General features: G+C 46.7%; 10 protein-coding genes across 16 annotated transcripts; 6 read left to right on the top strand and 4 right to left on the bottom strand.

Annotated features, from left to right (window-relative positions):
- Positions 1 to 505: 505 nt before the first annotated feature.
- Positions 506 to 1,570, bottom strand: LOC111071497 (nuclear envelope phosphatase-regulatory subunit 1 homolog). 4 transcript variants are annotated; one of them, XM_022362881.2, is made up of 4 exons: positions 1,350 to 1,570; positions 1,210 to 1,281; positions 1,008 to 1,154; positions 506 to 947 (listed from the first exon to the last, which is right to left on the bottom strand). In XM_022362881.2, the coding sequence occupies exons 1-4, from the start codon at positions 1,396 to 1,398 to the stop codon at positions 793 to 795; spliced, it is 423 nt and encodes a 140-aa protein (XP_022218573.1). In that variant the 5' UTR covers positions 1,399 to 1,570; the 3' UTR covers positions 506 to 792. The 4 variants fall into 4 exon arrangements, with proteins under 4 accessions (XP_022218573.1, XP_022218576.1, XP_022218575.1 ...); XM_022362884.2 differs by having other exon boundaries at positions 1,377 to 1,568; XM_022362883.2 differs by having other exon boundaries at positions 1,008 to 1,142; positions 1,350 to 1,564.
- A 16-nt stretch (positions 1,571 to 1,586) lies between these two features.
- Positions 1,587 to 5,002, top strand: LOC111071490 (histone-lysine N-methyltransferase E(z)). Of its 2 annotated transcripts, XM_022362871.2 has the most exons (8): positions 1,587 to 1,832; positions 1,914 to 2,615; positions 2,675 to 2,835; positions 3,049 to 3,063; positions 3,457 to 3,554; positions 3,627 to 3,816; positions 3,890 to 4,456; positions 4,523 to 5,002. In XM_022362871.2, the coding sequence occupies exons 1-8, from the start codon at positions 1,711 to 1,713 to the stop codon at positions 4,930 to 4,932; spliced, it is 2,265 nt and encodes a 754-aa protein (XP_022218563.2). In that variant the 5' UTR covers positions 1,587 to 1,710; the 3' UTR covers positions 4,933 to 5,002. The 2 variants fall into 2 exon arrangements, with proteins under 2 accessions (XP_022218563.2, XP_022218564.2); XM_022362872.2 differs by lacking the exon at positions 3,049 to 3,063 and having other exon boundaries at positions 1,588 to 1,832.
- Positions 4,907 to 8,478, bottom strand: LOC111071496 (chromosome transmission fidelity protein 8 homolog). Of its 2 annotated transcripts, none has more exons than XM_022362879.2 (3): positions 8,367 to 8,478; positions 5,374 to 5,497; positions 4,907 to 5,308 (listed from the first exon to the last, which is right to left on the bottom strand). In XM_022362879.2, the coding sequence occupies exons 1-3, from the start codon at positions 8,384 to 8,386 to the stop codon at positions 5,003 to 5,005; spliced, it is 450 nt and encodes a 149-aa protein (XP_022218571.2). In that variant the 5' UTR covers positions 8,387 to 8,478; the 3' UTR covers positions 4,907 to 5,002. The 2 variants fall into 2 exon arrangements, with proteins under 2 accessions (XP_022218571.2, XP_022218572.2); XM_022362880.2 differs by having other exon boundaries at positions 4,907 to 5,295; positions 5,387 to 5,497; positions 8,367 to 8,473.
- LOC111071489 (general transcription and DNA repair factor IIH helicase subunit XPB) lies at positions 5,586 to 8,305 on the bottom strand. The gene is made up of 3 exons (XM_022362869.2): positions 8,124 to 8,305; positions 6,242 to 8,064; positions 5,586 to 6,182 (listed from the first exon to the last, which is right to left on the bottom strand). Exons 1-3 carry the CDS (start codon positions 8,173 to 8,175, stop codon positions 5,646 to 5,648), a joined length of 2,412 nt encoding a protein of 803 aa, XP_022218561.2. The 5' UTR covers positions 8,176 to 8,305; the 3' UTR covers positions 5,586 to 5,645.
- Positions 8,479 to 9,377: 899 nt separating the features above from the next.
- On the top strand, positions 9,378 to 10,506 carry LOC111071485. Its single transcript, XM_022362865.2, has 5 exons — positions 9,378 to 9,668; positions 9,731 to 9,814; positions 9,876 to 10,023; positions 10,082 to 10,168; positions 10,228 to 10,506. The coding sequence occupies exons 1-5, from the start codon at positions 9,450 to 9,452 to the stop codon at positions 10,416 to 10,418; spliced, it is 729 nt and encodes a 242-aa protein (XP_022218557.2). The 5' UTR covers positions 9,378 to 9,449; the 3' UTR covers positions 10,419 to 10,506.
- On the top strand, positions 10,458 to 11,367 carry LOC111071487. Of its 2 annotated transcripts, none has more exons than XM_022362866.2 (4): positions 10,458 to 10,691; positions 10,761 to 10,844; positions 10,909 to 11,056; positions 11,113 to 11,365. In XM_022362866.2, exons 1-4 carry the CDS (start codon positions 10,554 to 10,556, stop codon positions 11,286 to 11,288), a joined length of 546 nt encoding a protein of 181 aa, XP_022218558.2. In that variant the 5' UTR covers positions 10,458 to 10,553; the 3' UTR covers positions 11,289 to 11,365. The 2 variants fall into 2 exon arrangements, with proteins under 2 accessions (XP_022218558.2, XP_022218559.2); XM_022362867.2 differs by having other exon boundaries at positions 10,595 to 10,687; positions 11,113 to 11,367.
- Positions 11,368 to 12,097: 730 nt separating this feature from the next.
- On the top strand, positions 12,098 to 12,949 carry LOC111071505. The gene is made up of 3 exons (XM_022362893.2): positions 12,098 to 12,275; positions 12,334 to 12,565; positions 12,618 to 12,949. The coding sequence occupies exons 1-3, from the start codon at positions 12,153 to 12,155 to the stop codon at positions 12,872 to 12,874; spliced, it is 612 nt and encodes a 203-aa protein (XP_022218585.1). The 5' UTR covers positions 12,098 to 12,152; the 3' UTR covers positions 12,875 to 12,949.
- Positions 12,950 to 13,193: 244 nt separating this feature from the next.
- Positions 13,194 to 13,973, bottom strand: LOC111071507. Its single transcript, XM_022362895.2, has 4 exons — positions 13,798 to 13,973; positions 13,640 to 13,723; positions 13,413 to 13,560; positions 13,194 to 13,343 (listed from the first exon to the last, which is right to left on the bottom strand). Exons 1-4 carry the CDS (start codon positions 13,906 to 13,908, stop codon positions 13,240 to 13,242), a joined length of 447 nt encoding a protein of 148 aa, XP_022218587.1. The 5' UTR covers positions 13,909 to 13,973; the 3' UTR covers positions 13,194 to 13,239.
- A 445-nt stretch (positions 13,974 to 14,418) lies between these two features.
- LOC111071500 lies at positions 14,419 to 15,377 on the top strand. The gene is made up of 4 exons (XM_022362888.2): positions 14,419 to 14,684; positions 14,746 to 14,864; positions 14,924 to 15,074; positions 15,130 to 15,377. Exons 1-4 carry the CDS (start codon positions 14,501 to 14,503, stop codon positions 15,288 to 15,290), a joined length of 615 nt encoding a protein of 204 aa, XP_022218580.1. The 5' UTR covers positions 14,419 to 14,500; the 3' UTR covers positions 15,291 to 15,377.
- Positions 15,378 to 16,362: 985 nt separating this feature from the next.
- LOC111071478 (UNC93-like protein) lies at positions 16,363 to 18,261 on the top strand. The gene is made up of 2 exons (XM_022362856.2): positions 16,363 to 17,742; positions 17,805 to 18,261. Exons 1-2 carry the CDS (start codon positions 16,811 to 16,813, stop codon positions 17,821 to 17,823), a joined length of 951 nt encoding a protein of 316 aa, XP_022218548.1. The 5' UTR covers positions 16,363 to 16,810; the 3' UTR covers positions 17,824 to 18,261.
- The last annotated feature ends 1,178 nt before the right edge of the window (positions 18,262 to 19,439 follow it).

Here is a 19,439-nt window from a genome sequence, read left to right as displayed (position 1 = left end):
TCAATATTGCTCTTTATTTGATTTTAAAGGGGCTCCCATTACAGACTCTGTCTGTCAGGCCCTCATCTGCCATCGACTTAGCCGCAGCAGCCGACTTTATCATTCGTCTTGGATTCCTCCAGTTTCGCTTTCCTGTACGCTTCCAGCTCTTCAGCTGTCAAGCTGCGGACCGAACGACCCCTGTAATGGTCATTGTGCTGGGGATACAGCTCCCTGTCACTATCCTCTTGAGCTGTAAGCATGGGAGAGCAAAACCTGTTAGTTGCAAGTGCTTCCAAATATTACCCACTGTCATCCTTGCCTGCAGCCATAATCAAGGCAATGCTCAGGAGGAGAGTGCACAAGAGAATGAATTTCATGGTGGCTTGCTGTACAGACGATTGCTTCTGATGCCCTGCAGTGAGCTGGCCTCCACTATTTATACTCTGGCCGGCTCCGATTCTAAATGGCCAAAAACACTTGACATTGCACAATCAGCGGCTGCTCAATATAAAGGTAATTGTAATTGGTTTTGTATGCAGCTTGACTTTTTGTTGGTTGTATTTGGCAGCGAAGGCAACGCCATAACGAAATACATTAAGCTTAACAATAATCTTTTTTTTTTAGTTTACAATGAATTTTCTATAACTAAACGCAAATGGAAGTCGTGTAGGGGTGGGGGGGGATACGTTACAATTTAGTGGATAAAACAAGAGTGTCCGGAACATATAGCTAAAAAGCAGGGGGGGAAAAGGTAGTTAGATAGTTTTTGGATGAATTAACTAATTGATTGTCTGCATAGCGGCCGGGGGCTCATGTGCTGTTGTTATTGCTTTGGCGGGGTTTCAATATCAGTTTCCCCGTATCATCGCAGCTCATGTTGAAGTCTCCCAGGACATTACGTGTCCGCGATGTGATGATCTGCGGCGCTATCACCAACTTCTGTATGCCTAAAATAAAGAGTACAACTGGGTGGGGGGACCAGGACTGTTAATCGGTGCGGGGGGACACATGATAATCGCTCTTACTTAAGGTTACTGTGGCCGCTGTGAAAATTGGATGTATCCAGAGGGATTCCGTTAGGGGCACCACCGTGGTGCGTGGATCTCTCAGCCAGTACCAGGCGCCGATGGCCGTGCACATCGACATGGCAGAGAGGATAACTAAGAAAGATGCTGATGTTATTACCGGTGGACTGTACTGCTCTCGTCCAGACGAATGTTAACTTACTGCGCCATCGGAACGTCGGCGGTCTGTACGATAGAACCACTTCGGTGAGGCGCCTCTCGAAAGCCTTCAGATCTGCAAAGGACATTTAAAAATAGCAACAAAACAGCTAATAGTTAGTAAACATAGTCAGTGCGGCGTGCCTTTTTTGTGGGCAGACTCCAACTCGCCTTCGCAAGCGGAGGGTTCCATTGCAGCAATTTCCTCGATGCTCGTGGCCGATTTGATGAGTTTAAATTTGTCCAGCTTAATTTTGGTGTAATTTTGTGTAGTTGTGTGTAGATTTCGACAGGATTTACATAGTATTTTCCCTTTTTTTAATTTTATTTTATGTTTTTGATGACCTTTTACGTTTACCAGCACTGTCACTGGCACGCCGTTGCACCACTTTTTGCCGAACAACTGGTCACACTCGAAGCCAGAGAAGAAAAAGGCGGTCCGCCGCGAATTAAACCATAAAATTTGCGCTAGTTCTGTTTGATTTGCTATCTATTTACTAGCATAATGAGCAGCACCAAGGTGCCGGCAGAGTGGAAGCGTCGCGTCAAGTCGGAGTACTTTAAAATACGTCAGCAAAAGCGGCACAAGCGAGCAGACGAAATAAAAGAGGCGTGGATAAAGAACTGGTAAGCGCGGGAAGGTGGCGGCGCGGCGGTAAAGAGATGCGAGTTGTCTGTCTGGGAATGCTAACATTTTCAATCCATTAGGGACGAGCACAACCACAATGTGCAGGATCTGTACTGCGAGTCGAAGGTGTGGCAGGCCAAGCCGTACGATCCCCCGCATGTGGGATGCGTGAAGCGAGCAGAAATCACTAGCTACAGCGGCAACCCCAGCGGACCACAGCGAGTGCCCATTTGTGTGATCAATGCCGTGACTCCCATACCCACCATGTATACATGGGCGCCCACACAGCAGAACTTCATGGTCGAGGACGAGACGGTGCTCCACAACATACCCTATATGGGCGATGAAGTGCTGGACAAGGATGGCAAGTTCATAGAGGAGCTTATAAAGAACTACGACGGCAAAGTGCATGGCGACAAAGATCCCTCCTTCATGGACGATGCCATCTTTGTCGAGCTGGTGCATGCGCTGATGCGCTCCCACAGCAAGGAGTTGGAGGAGCCCGCTCCAAGCACTTCGGTAAAAGCCGAGACAGCGGTAAAGCCCAAGGAAGCAGACGTGGGGGACGGTGCGGAGATGAAAGTGGAGGTTGAAGGCGATGGGAAAGAAGAGGCACCGGCCAACGAAAAGAAGGAAGAGCCACAGGGAGCTGAGCCTGCTGGGGACGTTAAGCCCGCCGTGGAGGAGGTGAAGGAAAAGCTTCCCTTTCCAGCTCCAATTATATTTCAGGCAATCAGCGCCAATTTTCCAGACAAGGGTACGGCACAGGAACTGAAGGAGAAGTGAGTGCGACTGGTCTGAGTCTGAATATGACACGACTACAATTAAAAATCTTTAACAGGTACATTGAGCTCACCGAGCACCAGGATCCAGAGCGTCCACAGGAGTGCACACCGAACATTGATGGCATGAAGGCGGAGAGTGTTTCCCGGGAGCGCACCATGCACTCGTTCCACACGCTCTTCTGTCGGCGTTGCTTCAAATACGATTGTTTCCTCCATCGTAAGTTAAACCCTGGAAACCGGCTTTCAACTGGGTTACTTAATGACTTTACGTTTTGTTTTTGCTATTTCTTTTCCTTTTTGCAAAAAACAACAACAATGTTTTTGCAAAAAAAAAAACCAAAAAACATTCTATTCCCAAAACACAAAAAAAAAAATTTATATATATACTACATTTTTGTAAAATTGTACTGAAAACAAAATTGCAATTTAGGTCACCATGTCCAGGGTGAGTCGTTGTTGTAGTTGTTGTTTCGATAACCACACGCACACACACTCATGCCGTTAGCTCGTCCACGCCTCCACATCATCATCTATCTGTCTATATATATATATATATATATATATCTGCATACATATGTATATGAATGTATGTGTATATGTTTCTGTGGAACAATTGGCCAAATATGTCTTGTATCAAAATTGATTTCTTGGTGTCTTCTCACCTCATACCTGTGTGGCTTTGCCTTGAACATTTTTCTATCTCTCTCTCTGTCTCTCTTTCGAACCAAAAATAACGATTACCCTCATGCTAACTCCAAAAAGCGTTTCATGGACATGTTGTAATGAGTGCGGGGATTTGATGAAGGTCGTACTAATCGTTATGGATCTCTTTCGACAGGTTTGCAAAACCATGCGGGTCCCAATCTGCAGAAGCGCGTCTTTGAAGAGATGAAAACATTTGCCGATCCGTGCAGCAACTCCTGCTATATGCTGATCGTAAGTTTCCTTCGATATTTGCCATACATATAATTATAGTAATATTATTGACTGACGATTGACTCCTCTCAGGATGGCATGAAGGAGAAACTGGCGGCGGACAGCAAAACGCCTCCGATTGACTCGTGCAATGAGGCCAGCTCTGAGGACAGCAATGACAGCAACAGCCAGTTCAGCAGCAAGGATTTCAGCAATGAGAATACCAAGGATAATGCCCTTACTGTTAACGGCGCTGCCGTCGAAGAGATAAATACCATTATGGGTAGGTTTTCACTCAGTTATATACATTGTGTGTCCCCCCAAATCAATTGACGACCATCTCCTCGCTCGCGCAGCTGATATGCTGGACATTGGCAGCACGAAGGACGTCTGGACGGGGGCCGATCAAGCCCTATTTCGTGTGCTGCATAAAGTGTATTTGAGGAACTATTGCGCCATTGCCCACAATATGCTCACCAAGACCTGTCGTCAGGTGTATGAGTTTGCCCAGAAGGACGACGCGGAGTTCAGCATTGACGATTTGCTGCTGGACTATACACCGCCTCGCAAGAAGAAGAAGAAGCAACGTCTGTGGTCCCTGCATTGTCGAAAGATTCAACTGAAGAAGGACTCCTCGTCGAATCACGTATACAACTATACGCCCTGCGACCACGCAGGTCCCTGCGACGTAAACTGCTCGTGCATACAGACGCAGAACTTTTGTGAGAAGTTCTGCAACTGCACCACCGAATGCCAGAATCGTTTCCCTGGCTGCCGCTGCAAGGCTCAGTGCAACACCAAGCAGTGCCCCTGCTATCTGGCTGTCCGCGAGTGTGATCCGGATCTGTGTAATGCATGCGGCGCCAACGAATTCAAGCTGCAGAAGATCACGTGCAAAAATGTGTGCGTGCAGCGCGGCCTGCGTAAGTGTATTTATTTTAAAGTCTTTTCTGGCATCTCCAACATGGTACACTTTCTCCTTCCTTTAGACAAACACTTGCTGATGGCCCCCTCGGACATTGCTGGTTGGGGCATCTTTCTCAAAGAGGGCGCACAGAAAAATGAATTCATTTCCGAGTATTGCGGCGAAATCATCTCCCAAGACGAGGCGGATCGTCGTGGCAAGGTCTATGACAAGTATATGTGCTCGTTCCTCTTCAATCTGAACAACGACTTTGTTGTGGACGCCACGCGCAAGGGCAACAAAATACGCTTCGCCAATCATTCCATCAATCCCAATTGCTATGCCAAGGTAATGATGGTCACCGGCGATCATCGCATTGGCATCTTTGCCAAGCGTGCCATTCAGCCTGGCGAGGAGCTCTTCTTTGACTACAGATACGGACCCACAGAGCAATTGAAATTTGTTGGCATCGAACGTGAAATGGAAATCGTTTAATAGAGAGAGACTTAGCATAACTATGAAATCTTATAATCATAAAGGACAAATAAATGTATCTATTAGGCACTCAAACAGTCTTGGCCACATTGGCTATAATGGGCTTGGGTCGTGACTTGAAGATCAGCTTTTTGGTGCACACGGCCCGCACTGTATACTCTGTACGCTGGCGACTCTTGTGCTCCTGGGCAATGGTGTCATCCAGGACGGTTCGCTCTGCCCCAGTAGTGGCATTTAATAGGCTGACATCTTGCGTGGCCATGCTGGTGTCCAGGAGGCGCTGTCCCTCGTTGGATTTCGATTTTTCCAGCACTGCGAATGGCTTCTCCAGCTTCTGTTCGCGTCCTTGCAGTATGTGGTGGCCTATGATGAGAATCTGCAATTTTATTTGAGTATGAGGCAATCATTTGGAAGCCTCGTAAAGTCTGCTACGGTACGCACCGGTTGACCATACTTGTTATAGTAGAGATCGCCAATGAACTGGTCATGCATATCCTGATTACTTCTTACTTCCAGATCGCCCTGCAGCTCAATGATCGCCCAATCGCCAGTGCCAGAACTTTGTCTAAAAAGAAACAACATTTCAATGGTTAATGCGATACGTTACATAAGTTATGTTAAATAACCCGAAAGATATCAAAGGAAACAACGTTTGTGGTTGCTTAGAATTGTATTTAGGCTTTACAAAGCAGTTGAAAATATTCTATCCTATTCTATCCTCGGAACTTCTTGAACAAAGGATGAACACTGCCGACATTCTTGCGACGATGCTCGTAGTAAATGGCATCGTCGCCGCCTGACATGGAGCTTAGGCCACCGGCCCGTTTGGTGGTGCCGCCCGGACGGTAGCCCGGCTCGCCCGGCAGCCTCTCATCCTCGCAGTCCAAGTCGGAGGCCGAGAGGACCAACTGCAAAAGCTGCGCCTGCTCCTCTTGCAGGCCGTACATCAAGTTCGTGTCCGTGTCCATGCCCTTGAGATGTGTAATAACCTTATAGCTGTAGCCCTGATTGACAAGGAAACGTTGACGCTTCCGGGAGTAGCTCATCTCCATGGTGTCCTGCGAGACGAGTGTGTAAAAGAAGGCGTTGTATTCCTCGGCAATGGCGCCCTTTTTGGCACGAAGAATACGACCCAAACGCTGAGCCTCCTGACGGCGGGAACCACCATGCGAGGAGATTTGGACAAGTACATTGGCCTCGGGCAAATCAAAACTGGTGTCGGCCACCTTCGACACGAAGATTGTGTTGACCTGCCGGAAGACATTTAACTCAGATTTAACAATTCTCGGAATCCCACAATATAACAGACCTTGGAATTGAATTTAAAGTTCTGCAGAATCTGGATGCGCTCGTTCTGCGAGGTCGGTCCATAGATGAAGGGCTTGTTCATCTTGATGGCATAGTGCTTGAGAGCAAATACATTGTCAGAGAAGACAATGGTCTTGTCGCCTCTTTGCTCGTGGTATTTTATGAGGAACTGACAGCTGCGGAACTTGGATGGATTCATCACATACAGCAGCATCTTCTTGGAGGTTTTTGTGGTCAGATACTCGCGATAGAACTCCGGCGACATGGGGCACCAGACCTCGGCGCACTGGACACGAGCAATATAGCCCTTTTTCTGTAGCTCCAACCAGTTGGCCTCGTACAGCTTGGGCCCAATGAGGAAGTTCAGATCGGCAATCTTGTCATCCTCGCGAAGCAGGGTGGCAGTCAAGCCCAGCTTGCAATGGGACTGGACAATGGTCAGCACACGACGGAACATCTTGGCTGGAATGGTGTGCACCTCATCCAGCACCATAATGCCCCATTCCTGTTCCTGCAGCCAGCGCATTGTCTGCTCTGCCTCCCAGGAGCGCTTCTGTGTGTGTGTGATCATGGAATATGTGGTCACCAAAATGCCACATCCCATGGGCTTGTCCTTTGCCTCTGAGGTGAAGCGACAAATCATGCTGTCATCTGCTGTGGACCACATCTTAAACTGTTGCTTCCACTGCTCCACTGATACGCCACTGTTGCACAGTATCAGGGCTCGCTTGCGAACTGTGCAGCAGGCTGTGACACCCACCAGCGATTTTCCGGCACCACAAGGCAAGACGATAACTCCCGAACGGGCTCGTCCGTTGCCAAACATCTTGCGCAGACTCTTTTCCTGGTAGGGACGCAGGACGGCAGCGGGCTTCAAGTCAATGTTTATGTCTGGATTGTTGGTATCATTGCGGAAATCATATTCAGCCAGCAGGGGATGCTCTATCTCAATGCAGCGCTTCTGGATAACTTCAATTTTCTCCTGGGCCACCTCGAACGAGACTGTTTTCAGATTCGCCTCATCCTCGTCCTCCTCCTCCTTGTCGATCTTCTCGTAGAAGTCGGTAATGTCGTCGGGCACAACTGGTGCACCTTCAGCCGGTGGTGCCCCGCTAGCAGCAGCAGCCGCTGAGCTTGCCGGATCCTCTGTTGGTTTATCGTCCGCTCCAGGTGGTAGTTTTGTTCCGAACTGAGTGATCGCCTTGCTATCCACTGTGCCCTGAATAAAGCCCTCGCCTTCGCTGCGTATAAGCCGACACTTTTGTATAACCGGATCCTTGAGCAGCTTCTGTAGCACCTCCGGGTGCGGCGACTCAATGAAATACTTGTTGTGCTTCAGCACCAGCTTCACCTTGCCGTAGGAAAGCGTACATAGACGAATAAACTCGAGGATGCCCTCAGGAATACTTGTCTTGCTCAGGCGTTTCAGATACTCCACAATGTCATGCGTTTGCAGGCCCACCGACACAGCGGCATATAAACTGTACGCAGTCAATTTGTACTCGTGAATGTGCTCGGGCCGGCAAACTGGTTCAGAGATGGCAATGAGAAAGTCATGGGCATGCTTGTACACCGGCGAGAAGGACTCCAGGAACACATGGCCATTGGGAGCCACCCACAGCGGGCGATTGTTGTGATCCGGACGCAGCTGCATCTGTCCCCGATAGTCCTTGGCGCCGTACTCATCCGTGTTGACCTGTTCATCATTGGTCTCGGCATTCTTGGATGCTGCACCCGGTATACCGTCCGACTCAGTGGCATCCTGGCTATCGTTGTCCTCCACCAGCTGAGTGAAGGCTTCATCCTCAGCGCGGCGCTTCTTGCCTGTGAATTTCGCATAAATATACCGAAATTGTACAATCTTCGTTGTGTCTCGTACTCACTTGACTTGTCGGCACCACTGCGATCCTTCTTGGACTTTTTTGGCGGACCCATTTAAAAAAAATTGAATAATTTCACAAGAAGCCGACACTGCGACTGCCAAACTGGGCTGACAATGAAGAAGGGTGACAACTCTGCGGCATTGTGTGCTGTGCCGCTTCTTTGTTGTGTCTGCTCTTTTTTCATACGCATTTTCTTAATCTTAACTGTATATACTTAGGAAAGACTAGTTCTAGGGTACTCACGTTTTTACCAAGATGGGCATGTTGACGTTAGATTGTTTAATTAAGTAAAAAACTAAATAAATGGGGAATTTTTAGTAAATAATATCAACATGTGATGGCCCTCAAAAATATACCGAAATATACCTACTCGTTGTCATAATATACCGTAAATATACCGAGGAAAATCATATTCCTAATTTTTTTCCAAAAACATTCAACGTTGATATTCCTCGATTTTGATATTCCGTTTAGCATTACTAGCTAGCTGGGAGTCTCAGCCCTAAACAAATAATTTTATCCGATAGATACATAAATTTTCTACAAGATTGGCAAGTTTTCAGAAGTCCTTTTTATTGCATTGTGTACATAAAAGGGTTCAAACGAAAACAACATTAAACGAATGTGACGTTGCCAGACTCGTACAATTCGTAGTTGCGGGCTGCCACCATGATATTTTGCTACCCGTTTCATTACCGATTCGCTTTGAACCGATCTGGCAGCCCTAAAAACAAAAGTAGGCAAAATAGAAGAAGATAAATTTTCCGCAAATAGGAAGGAGAAGACAAAAATATTTTCCGCAAAAAGGAAGAAGAAGAGCATCTGCGGAAAATTTTGAGCCCGACACTATTACGATAGTATCGATTGTTTTTTTTTCAAAACTTTTAAAACTATCGATGGCTCAACTATCAATCGTTCCCTGAAAACATCCATGCCTCCGCATGCTCATACTCACGGGAACTGTCTATATGTGTTTCACATACATATGTCTGAGTAATAATTTGAGTTTGAATTGGCCGGCTGTTGTGGTACAGCCAGTCCTGGTAGAGCCTCTCATAATTGTCGAGTTGAATGAGTGCAATTTACGCTCTCCGGACTCATTTTTGCGTTTAAAATATGAGCTCTAGGTTCGATATACATATTTCACGTGAAGGAGCTGCCACCTAATGGGAGCACAGCTGATTACAGTTTAAAAGCCGCTAAAGATTCAAATTTTCAAGACCGTTGCGCTGTTTTGAAACTAATTTTAATGTTAGCTTTAGAATCTCAGGTGCTTTGTTAAAATGATCGTCAGACGTAAAAACGATTTTGTTTTTTACGTAAATCATGGCCACAGACAAAAAGAAACCCAAGAAGCCACCCCCGAAAAAAGAACCAAAGAAAAAAGAAAGCAGCAGTAAGAAAAACAAAAAGAAACTGCCCAGCAGTCCGCTCATAGCGGCTATTGAAAAGAATCTGCTGAAAATATGCTATTTCATAGCCATAAGCGATCTGATACATGCCCTGTACTTTGCAGTGCAGGCCACAATTCTGCTGGTGGTGCGCGTGAGTGTTTGGCATCCATTTGGTAGCCCTTATTCGTTCTTAAAGATTCTCCCATTCCATAGTTTCACCTCATTTCAAGCTTGGCCCTGACCGGCACTATATTCTGGGTTCTGGTTGTCATCATTCTGCTTGTGGGCCTGTGGAAGGTTTGTATAATTTTTAGGACCATTTCTGGGATTGGATAATTTCAATTCATATGTTCCACAGCGTCGTCCACCGTTTGTCCGGGCGTGGATACTGTTTTCTGCAGTGGGTTTCGTTATGGACATCTTATTTCTGATATGGGGCATAACCAGTTCCATAACCGTGGACTGGGATCACCTGCAGGAGTTCACAATCATATTTATTGGCATACGTAAGTGGATTTTCGAGCACTTTCTGTGATCTGTGGCTAACGTTGAATCCATTTTCAGTTGTGGAATTTACATGCATATATTTTATATATCGATATTACTTGCAAATGGAGGGTAGTGCGGTGTCGAAGGGAGCTGAAACGGGATGTAAGAAATGCAAATAACTTCTTCTGTAATAAGTTTCATTATCTCAATCACATGAACAGGTTGTAAGTCGGGGGGCAGTAACAAAAGTAACAAAAGCACCGACAGGAAGAAGAGTGGAAGTGAAAAGAAGAAACCGGATGACAAGAAGAAGGCACAGGAGAAGAAAGCAAAGGAAAAGAAGAAGGCGCAGGACAAGAAGACAGCGGAGGACAAGAAGAAGGCAGCAGCAAAAAAGAAAGGGAAGAAATGATTCGTTGCTTGATTTTATTTTGTCATTATTTCCCACTGTACTTGCCTGGTTGGTTGGCTGGTTGGCCTTGTGTTTCAATGCCAAATAAAATATATTTCTATTTTGTATACAACATTTCGCACTGAAAGACAAAAAATGAAAGAAAAGCGCAGAGAAAAGTCGCCGGAGCAGAGCACAGATTATCTACTGATAGTTTGCTACGCGATTGACGCATTTGAATTGTTCCATTCGCTGTACTTTCTGGTGGATACCACTACTCTATTGATAGCGTATGTAAGTGTCAGTCACAATGTGAACTCTGCCCCCCTGATCCTACCCTTCTAATCTGGCTCCCATATCCAGACGAATCTATACACCCAAATGGCTTTCCTGGGCACCATCGTTTGGTTTCTGACTGTTGTCGCCCTCACTGTGGGTCTATGGCAGGTAAATGTTGCACAAGATTCCTTGCTGTTCCGATTTGATCACTCACCAACCCAACCCACTCAAGGGCCGACCGATGCTTTGTATATTTTGGCTTTTCTTCTCGGGCATCGGCACTCTCACGGACATTGTGTATCTGGTCTGGAGTGTGACATCGTCCCTTACCTTTGACTGGCTGCATTTCGTTCGGTGGACCATCCTGTATTTTGGAATAGGTATACAAATAATGCCAATAAAGAGTAATTATGGAGTATCCCCGTATCCATTGCAGTTGTCGAGTGCACTTGTCTGTATTTGGTTTACAGTTATTATCGAAGATTGAACAGCCTCCAAGTGCTCTGCGACCCCAAAAGTCGTAGAGGCGCTGCTAGAAGCGCTACTCCGGATTTGTGCAGCGAAACGTCACCATATCCAGCTACAGATACGAAAACTACTGGAAGGAAGTAGCAACCAAGTAGAAGAGCAGGCATATAGGGACGAATAAACATATATGTATATCTTTTATATATAAAACAGGAATACCAGGTGAAAAATATAATTGGTTGGGTTTCCATTTACTGGACAAGTGGGAGGAGGGTGAAATCAATTCTCTTCTTCGGCTCCCACAAAACAATAATAATAATAATAATAATAATAATTGACTTGTGTAGTTTTCTATACATACATACATACATATGTATGTATTTTTTTTTTTGGCCTGTTCGCCTGTCTTCAAGCTGCTAGTCACGTTGCCCTCTCCCTTCCGCCCCCTCTCTCTAATACCAATCCCAATGGGGGCAGGAATCCAATCTCCAAGGCTTGCTGACAAAACAAATGCCATAAATGAAGGACGGACGGAGGACGGACAGATGTTCACACAAACTTGTCACATAGTCTGTGGGGGCGATGGGCGGAGTCAAATCACATTGGTATTGATTGTTTTGGGATTCCTAGAATCCCAGCATTATTTTTTGTACAGCTGTGTAATCATACGTGGGGCAAAGAAGATTATTCTTTATGAGATGGGGAACCATAAAGATAATTACAAGAAGGAAAATGAGTGCGTTATGAGCGGTAAGGGGGGGACTTTGGCTACCAGTCCAACACTTTGAGACCACTGTGCCAGGCGGCCAGGCCGAGGACTTCTGGCAATCAAACGGCATTGATTAACAGTCAGGGCAAGGCGGCTCTGGTTCTGGTTGCCTTCTGACTGGTTCTGTTGTGTTGCCTGCCCGCCCGATCCGACCCTTGGAAAGTACGTGCTTATCATCATTATAGCTTTGATTTAGTAGACAACATTGGCAGTGCTCTGATGAACTTTGGCTGGGCGAGATGGGGTCGTCGTCGTCGAATTCTGATGGATATTTAGTGCTGTGCGCCTATGCCATTGCACTGCTTGATTTGGTCTCCGCCGTGCTCTTCGCCGTTGTATCTGGGATGCTCTATGCAAAGAACGTAAGAGGATTTTGCCTACAGCCTCTTTGAATTTGCGGTGAACTTTTGATATCTGCAGAGCCATTGGACCTCTCTGGTTGCATTGATATTTACTATATTTTGGATCCTCATAATTATCGTGCTGGTGCTGGGCATCTACAAGCGCCAGTTGACTTTGATTCGTTGCTGGTTGGCGTTCACCTGTCTGGGCATTTTTCTGGATGGCATTATTCTGATTTATGGCCTGACCTTAGCCATTGCCGTGAACTGGGAGGGCGTGAAAGTCACAGTTCTGCCCTTTGTGGGCTTGGGTGAGTTCTTCTGCTTCTGCATCTTATGACCATTCTTTATGTCTCTTTGCAGCTGTGGAAATGACATTTGTCTATATCATACATCTCTTGTATCTGGAAATGACTGGAACTCGCAATTCACAGCCCGAGGAGCCAAGGGCCAAAGGAGGAGCTGATGTGCAGCCGGTCATGTATAACGACAGACAGCTTAGAGAAAAGGAGGCGCAGTACGAGTACAGGCGTCACAAAAGGCTTGCCAAAGAGCGCAGGCTGCGGGACAAAGCTATACTCAAGGATATGGAAAAGAGGCTGCGTCATGGATTGGGCTAGGATCAGCTTCTTAGCATTTCTTAGAAATTAAGCTGATAATTCCCACATATATATTTCAAAATAAACTTTGCATCTTGGCAGAATTTTGTCTAGATAAAAGCTCTTTAAGTTTAAATATTAAGGACCCACTCACACTGGGTATACCAGCCAGATACACCTACAGACCTACGTGTGTGCGTGCGCCAATGTTGAACACAAAATCCTTTTAAAATAATTTGCGCAGCAGCAAGGAAGCAAAAATCAAGAAAAAGACATTCACTTGTACAGAATCGAAGCTTCAGACACCCTAAGAAGGTGCAACCAATATACAAATAAACAATAACTTAAGCATTAAATCAACTGTAATTAAACCAAGGGGAATTCGATTATCGCGGATTGCTTCTGGTTTCCAGGGGTCGATGGCATACTTTACAGCGCGCCAGAGCCTTGTAGAACTGACAGATGGTGTACAGGAAAATAAGTTCCACAACTGCCCAGGGGGTTAAGGGTGGAGGGAAAAACATGCAGAAATGATTAGAAATATGTACCTAATACTCACTCAATCCCGATACGAGAAACAGGCTATTTTTGACCAGCCCAATTTGGAATTTGCTCTGGCTGAAAACGGCGTACAGGAGCAGACACATTTCCAGCAGGATGCCACCCATGGAGAAGAGGATCCAGGCACGTAGGCATCTGGGATTGCGCTGTAATTAAACGAGTATGGAGGAAAGACGGCCACCTAATTGGGATTAATGTATTATCCCACTGGGCGTACTAGCGTACCGCATAAATGCCAATGAAGAGCACGAATATCATTGAGATCCAGAAGATGCCAAATATAACTGCAAATATGGTAAGCCAACTTAGCTGTGAGAAGGGTTTCCGCTTAGAATACTCGTATATATGTAGGCACGGCCCATGTGTGGCGACAAAGGTCTTACATGCTCAAAGATCGTGCCAAGACAGAGTCCGGCAAACAGAGTGGCGCAGAGCAGGTCGAATATGGCAATCACATAGGCCCAAAGCAGTAATGTTCTCTCAGGCTTGAGCATACTTGGAGAAAGCAACAGCAAGAGCAACAGCAGAATCGAACATTTTGACAATCCATGGAAAGTAGGTTTGATCGCCCAGCTACACATACCCTCTGCGCTAGGGTATCAAAACGGAAACGGAAACAGCAGCCAAGTCTCGGTCTTGCTCGGGGCCTGACTTGGCTGTCGAGGTTGTCCCATCTATTTATGCAAGGCAAAAAACTGAGACACACCATATACATTATATGTACGTATATATATACATATATACATAATGCCATGCTGATGAAATACGTGCGTCGGCTACACACACACGCACGCACACACATCCATTACTCTTGCTGAGTGCGAGAGAATCCCCGTTGACAAATATAATTTACTTTTTTCGCGCTCATTTGCAACTCGGTTTAAGGAAGTGATGGGGCCGCCGCCACACGTGCCAGCCGCCAGAGCTCAGCACCCCCCCCAGGGTGCTACAAAAACCTTTTTAAACATTTCACTTCCAGTTTCAGTTTTTTGTCAACAGGCAGCAGCCGTAGAAACATAGAGAGTGAAATACAGAGAGACAGGAGTCGGTGTCGGAGACGGAGACGAACAGAGAGATAATAGCAGTATGGTGAATGCCTTGAATGCCTTTGGGCTGGCCATTGGCTGGATGGACATTCTGGGAGTTCTGCTCTTCGAGTTGATGATCTTCTACTTGCTGCGTCGCCGCTCCACGCGAGAGGCTCCAAACGATGCCGAGGCGCCACCGGCTGAAGGAGCCGCCGCTAAGCCACACAGGCGGAAGCTGACAGGTAAGTAAATGGCAACTAAGCCCTGTAAGCCATGTGCCTATTCCCTGCTGCTCACTTGTAGGTTTATTGGGGCACAGATACTTGAAGGAGTCCACAAAGACTTGGATATTCTGGGCGTATTTGGTTCTATTGAATGTCTGGATTGTGGTGACATTGCTCATGATAGCAGGCATCTCATTGGTGGGCAATCCTGCATATCTTCAACTAGGCATATCCATCCATCACTCCTCCATTCACAGCACAAGCCAGAATTGATGATATGCTGGCTGATTTGGTGCGTTGGTGGCTTATTCTTGGATCTTTTCTTTGTGCTTTGGTGGCTCTTCGAGCTGTGTGCGGGCGATGCCATTGAGGCTCTGACCAACATCATTATCTCCCTGCTGACCATGGGTAATCTGTCTGTGTATATTGAAGATATATTCCCTCATTGAATGTTCCCTTTTAGTAATTGAATTTGGTTTCATTTATGTGATTTTTACAATCTACATGAACATGTTGAACTCACCTAATGAGTCATCTAATGAGACTGACAAGGACTCTGACTTATTTGCGATGGTGAAAAGTGCCCTGGACCCGAGGCATTGGATAAGTGTATTTCTGCCTTAGCGCAACGAAGGGGACTCCATTAAAAGGATACCACAGCCACAGTCTTTTCCAATTCCAAGCGAATGCCTCTTTGATATAAATAAAAATATGCATTAAATTGTAGAGACTCTTCTTTCCATTAGCCTTGCTATATGGAACAATTTTGTAGCTCTGCTTCAGCTCCAGACTCCAGCCTCCAGCCTGCAGACTCTCCAGCCTTCAGCCTTCAGCCTCCATCTTCATATTCGTTTGTTGTGTTACTTTATTTCAGCTTGCTCTTTCGACTGCCTTTGTAGTTTTTAATGGCTTGCAACACGGAAATTGATTCATTTCCGTTTTTGTTTTGCGTTTCCGTTTGCGTCGTCTGCCTGGACCAGAAGTGCGATGGCCGATGGCCGCTTAAAGCTCGCAGTCAGCCAGCCTGCCAGCCTGCCAGACTGCCAACCTGCCACATTTGAAATCAAATTGAAGATGTTTATTCCTAATTCGGCATCTAATTCTATTTGTCAAGCTTGAAACAGACTGCGGGAATTGTCAACAGAAACAGCAACACCGTCAGCATCAGCGTCAGCATCAGCATCAGCGTCAGCGTCAGCATCAGCGGGGAGCTGTCACTTGCAACACGAAGCCAAAGTGAAAAGCAAAATATTTCTTCTTTATTAAACATAGCTTGGAGTCGCCTTTTTCCTTGCTTCTATTTTTTGTTGTTGTTGTATTTTTGTTCGCCGCTTTCCTCCAAGGAGCGACTGGCTGCTCAAATTTATTGTTTGCAAATTGAAATTCTTGTCGACACGCACGAGCAAATCCATTGGGAATGCACGGCACAGCAGCTCGTCAACGTCAGCTCCAGAGACCGACCCGTCCCCGTCCCCTTCCCAGTGTCAGCTCAAGCTTCAGCTTCAGGAGAGAAGAGGAGTGAGCCTTGGCTATGGGAACGGCGGCTTTGATGGCTTTTGTGTGTGTGCTTGGGCAGCTCATCATGGCTTTTTAGTATTTATTATTAAGACTGTGATGTGCAGTGCCATGAAATATATTTCAAAACGAGAGTAAGCAAATATTTTATAGCTGCGCTGTCAATACATCAACTGGGGGAAAGTCGAATACTGGGGAAGCAGCCCCGTAGAAGTTTCCATAGAAATCCAAAAATCCCTGGATGGAGTCCGCCCCTTAAGATGAGTCAAGTGGATACTCTGTCTAGGACCCTTCAGTCGAAAGTGAGTCAGGTAAGTGAAGGTAAGTTAAGGTAAGTTTAGGTAAGGTAAGGTCTTCACTCGGTCCACACAATACAAACACACAAACATATTCTCACGACTGTCGGCGGAAACATTTGCTGGTCATCTGGTCATCTGTCTGCGTCTTGGCTGGGCTGGGATACGTCGCCACCTAAAGCCTGCATCCTGCATCCTGCATCCACAGCACTGCAGGCGCCCGAGGAGGAACCGATAGGGAACAATTCCCAGATTGACTACAGCTGCTGCGGCCACAACTACTGCAGTTACCATGCCCAGGATATTCCACAGCCGTTGGCCAAAGACATCTTAATGCTGATCATGATCTATGTGCCGTGCGTGGTGATTGCCATCCTGATGGTAGTTTTCTTCTTGGATCCGCTCACTCGCTATGGCGAGGGGCGCAAGGGTTCCCATGCGAAGGAAAGCACTGTCATGAGAAATCTGCTGGCAACAGTCCGCCAACTGAAGCGCACCAATCAGCAGATGCTCATCCCACTGACCATCTTCATTGGGCTGGAGCAGGCCTGGATAGCGGCGGAGTACACGCAGAGCTTTGTGGCCTGTGCCCTCGGCGTCAACATGATCGGCTACGTGATGATAACTTGGGGCGTCATGGACTCCTTATTCTGCTTTATATTCGGCATATCAATGCAGTACATCGGCCGTTCGATGATTATATTTATAGGTGCCTCCTTGAACGTCGTCGTAATTGGATTCAAGCTGCACTATCGCCCCGTTCCGGAACATCCCGTTATCTTCTATGCCCTGGCCGGTCTCTGGGGCATCAGCGATGCCGCTTGGGTCACCCAGATCCAGGCCTTCTACGGCCTCCTCTTTCGACGTCACAAGGAGGCCGCCTTCTCCAACTATCGCCTGTTCGAGTCGATCGGCTTTGTGCTCGGCTTCATCTACTCCAGCCTGCTGTGCGTCCAGTCCAAGCTCTATATCATGCTGCTTGTACTGACATTGGGGCTGATCGGATTTCTGGCCGTTGAGGTGCTCTATCAGAATAAGGTGAGTGTTATGCCCGCAGGTGTGGTGGGTTTCGGCTCGGGGTGCCGCTCAATTGTGACAAGAGAGACAGACAGACAGAGAGAGAGAGAGAGAGAGACTCCAAGCGAAGTTCATTCTCCACGATATAATTCGATTGTCACGCCGCTGGACGGATTAGTGTGCTCCCGAGATGCGGACTCTGTACGTCTTCTTTGCATTAGTTTGCTGTCTGCTCTGGCTGGATGGAGGTAAAGTGGGACTCCCGATCCCTTGAATATTCAACATTAACGCCAAGTTCTGTGTGCTTTAGGCCAGGCCAAGCGAAGTGATGATGCAGGTGCTGGTGCTCTTGGCCCGACGATTGCTCAGAGAAGTGCCACAGAAGTAAGCGTCTTCAGTGGTTCTACAAGATCTGATCAGAAATCTGCATTTGGATCTGTATCGGTGACTGGAAGAAATGGAAGGCCAGCTGCTCCTTTCCGATCTCGTTGTCCTTGCTGTGGTGGCACTGTGGGGAGCAGATATGGTGGCAAAGGAGGTTATGGAGGGGCTGGAAATGGCGGGCATGGCGGCAAAGGTGGAGGAGGAGGTGGTGGTGGTGGAGGCGGAGGCGGCAATGGAAGCCCAGGAATGCCCGGCGGCAGTCGAAACTATAATCAACCATGAAGTAACGGCGATCCAAGCGGATCCTACATAAGCCTGTGTATTTCTTCCAGCTGTTATTTGTTCTTAATAAAGCCCAGGATCGGGGATCCAAGAGTATCGTACATAAGCCTGTGTATTTTTTCCAGCTGTTATTTGTTATTAATAATAATGAACTAATAACGAACCAGTGCACCCGACGGTTTCCCATTATCGTTTCCGTATTTTACGAGGCACAACCTAATTAGAGCAAGAAAATAAATCATGTTGCAGTTGGACGTGAGTGAGTTAAAACTTTCGGGCTTCTGTGCCATAAATATGCCTGTGCTCAGCAATATTCTACCTCTCTAATGAATATTCGTGGAAAAACGAATGCCCCTAAACGACGCTGCCGCATTCTACATTCCACCCAATGCGGTGGAGATTTTTAATTAAATTATATGTATAACAATTTAACGCCCACACCCACACCCACTCGTCCGCTTGCAGCATAATCAATGCCCGCATTCACCTGCTCGGCTACTATTCAATACACTTCTTTTTGGCAGTTCTGGACAAAAGGTGCCACCCGGTGAGAGCAAAAAAAAAAACCCAATCAAAAGGCAGAGTCTACGCAGGAAATTGATTGATTTCCGCTTTGCAAAGGAGAAAACGTAAAACGGGGCACACGGTTGCCATTTGGCTCTTTCTTTTTTTTTTTTGTTGCTTTGCGGGGATTAGAATTGGGGTGGCACTCGCAATGTGGGTTGGCAATTAGCTGACTGTGCCAGTGGCAGTTGCAGCAGCAGCGCCACCCACAGCCCCAATGTTGGCCCTGGCCAAACACAAACTGCGTGCGTGTCCTGGCCGGCAGGCGGCATGAACATACATACTTGTGGCAGCAAACATAAACATAGACAAAACATATACAATAACTCTTCACCCCCCCTCCCACACACACAAACACACACCACACACACACACGCAGAGTGATATGTTTTCGGAAAATGGAGATTATTGTGGGGATGCCACCTTGCCACAGCTTCGGTGTCCTGTTCCCCCCGTTCACCCGTTATGTGGTGCATATCTGTGTGACTGTCTGTCTGCTGTGTGTGTGTGTGTGTGTGTGTGTGTGCATGCTAAAGCTCTGCTCGTTACATGCTCAATTAAACCGGAAGCGACGCCACAGGAAGCTCAAGTCACGCTTTGTATAGCTTTGCATTTGCAGTGGCATTTGCTGCACCAAAATCTGGATCTAAGCCAGGCGACTAAAAAATATCTTAACGAGTAGACCAGATTGTATTGGCAGCAGGCAAAATATTTA

The sequence above is a fragment of the Drosophila obscura genome, unplaced genomic scaffold (assembly GCF_018151105.1).
Source record: "Drosophila obscura isolate BZ-5 IFL unplaced genomic scaffold, ASM1815110v1 contig_181, whole genome shotgun sequence".
NCBI classification, from domain to species: Eukaryota; Metazoa; Arthropoda; class Insecta; order Diptera; family Drosophilidae; genus Drosophila; species Drosophila obscura.
The sequence above is the reverse complement of the archived record's forward strand: the minus strand, read 5'-3'. Positions and strand labels throughout refer to the sequence as shown.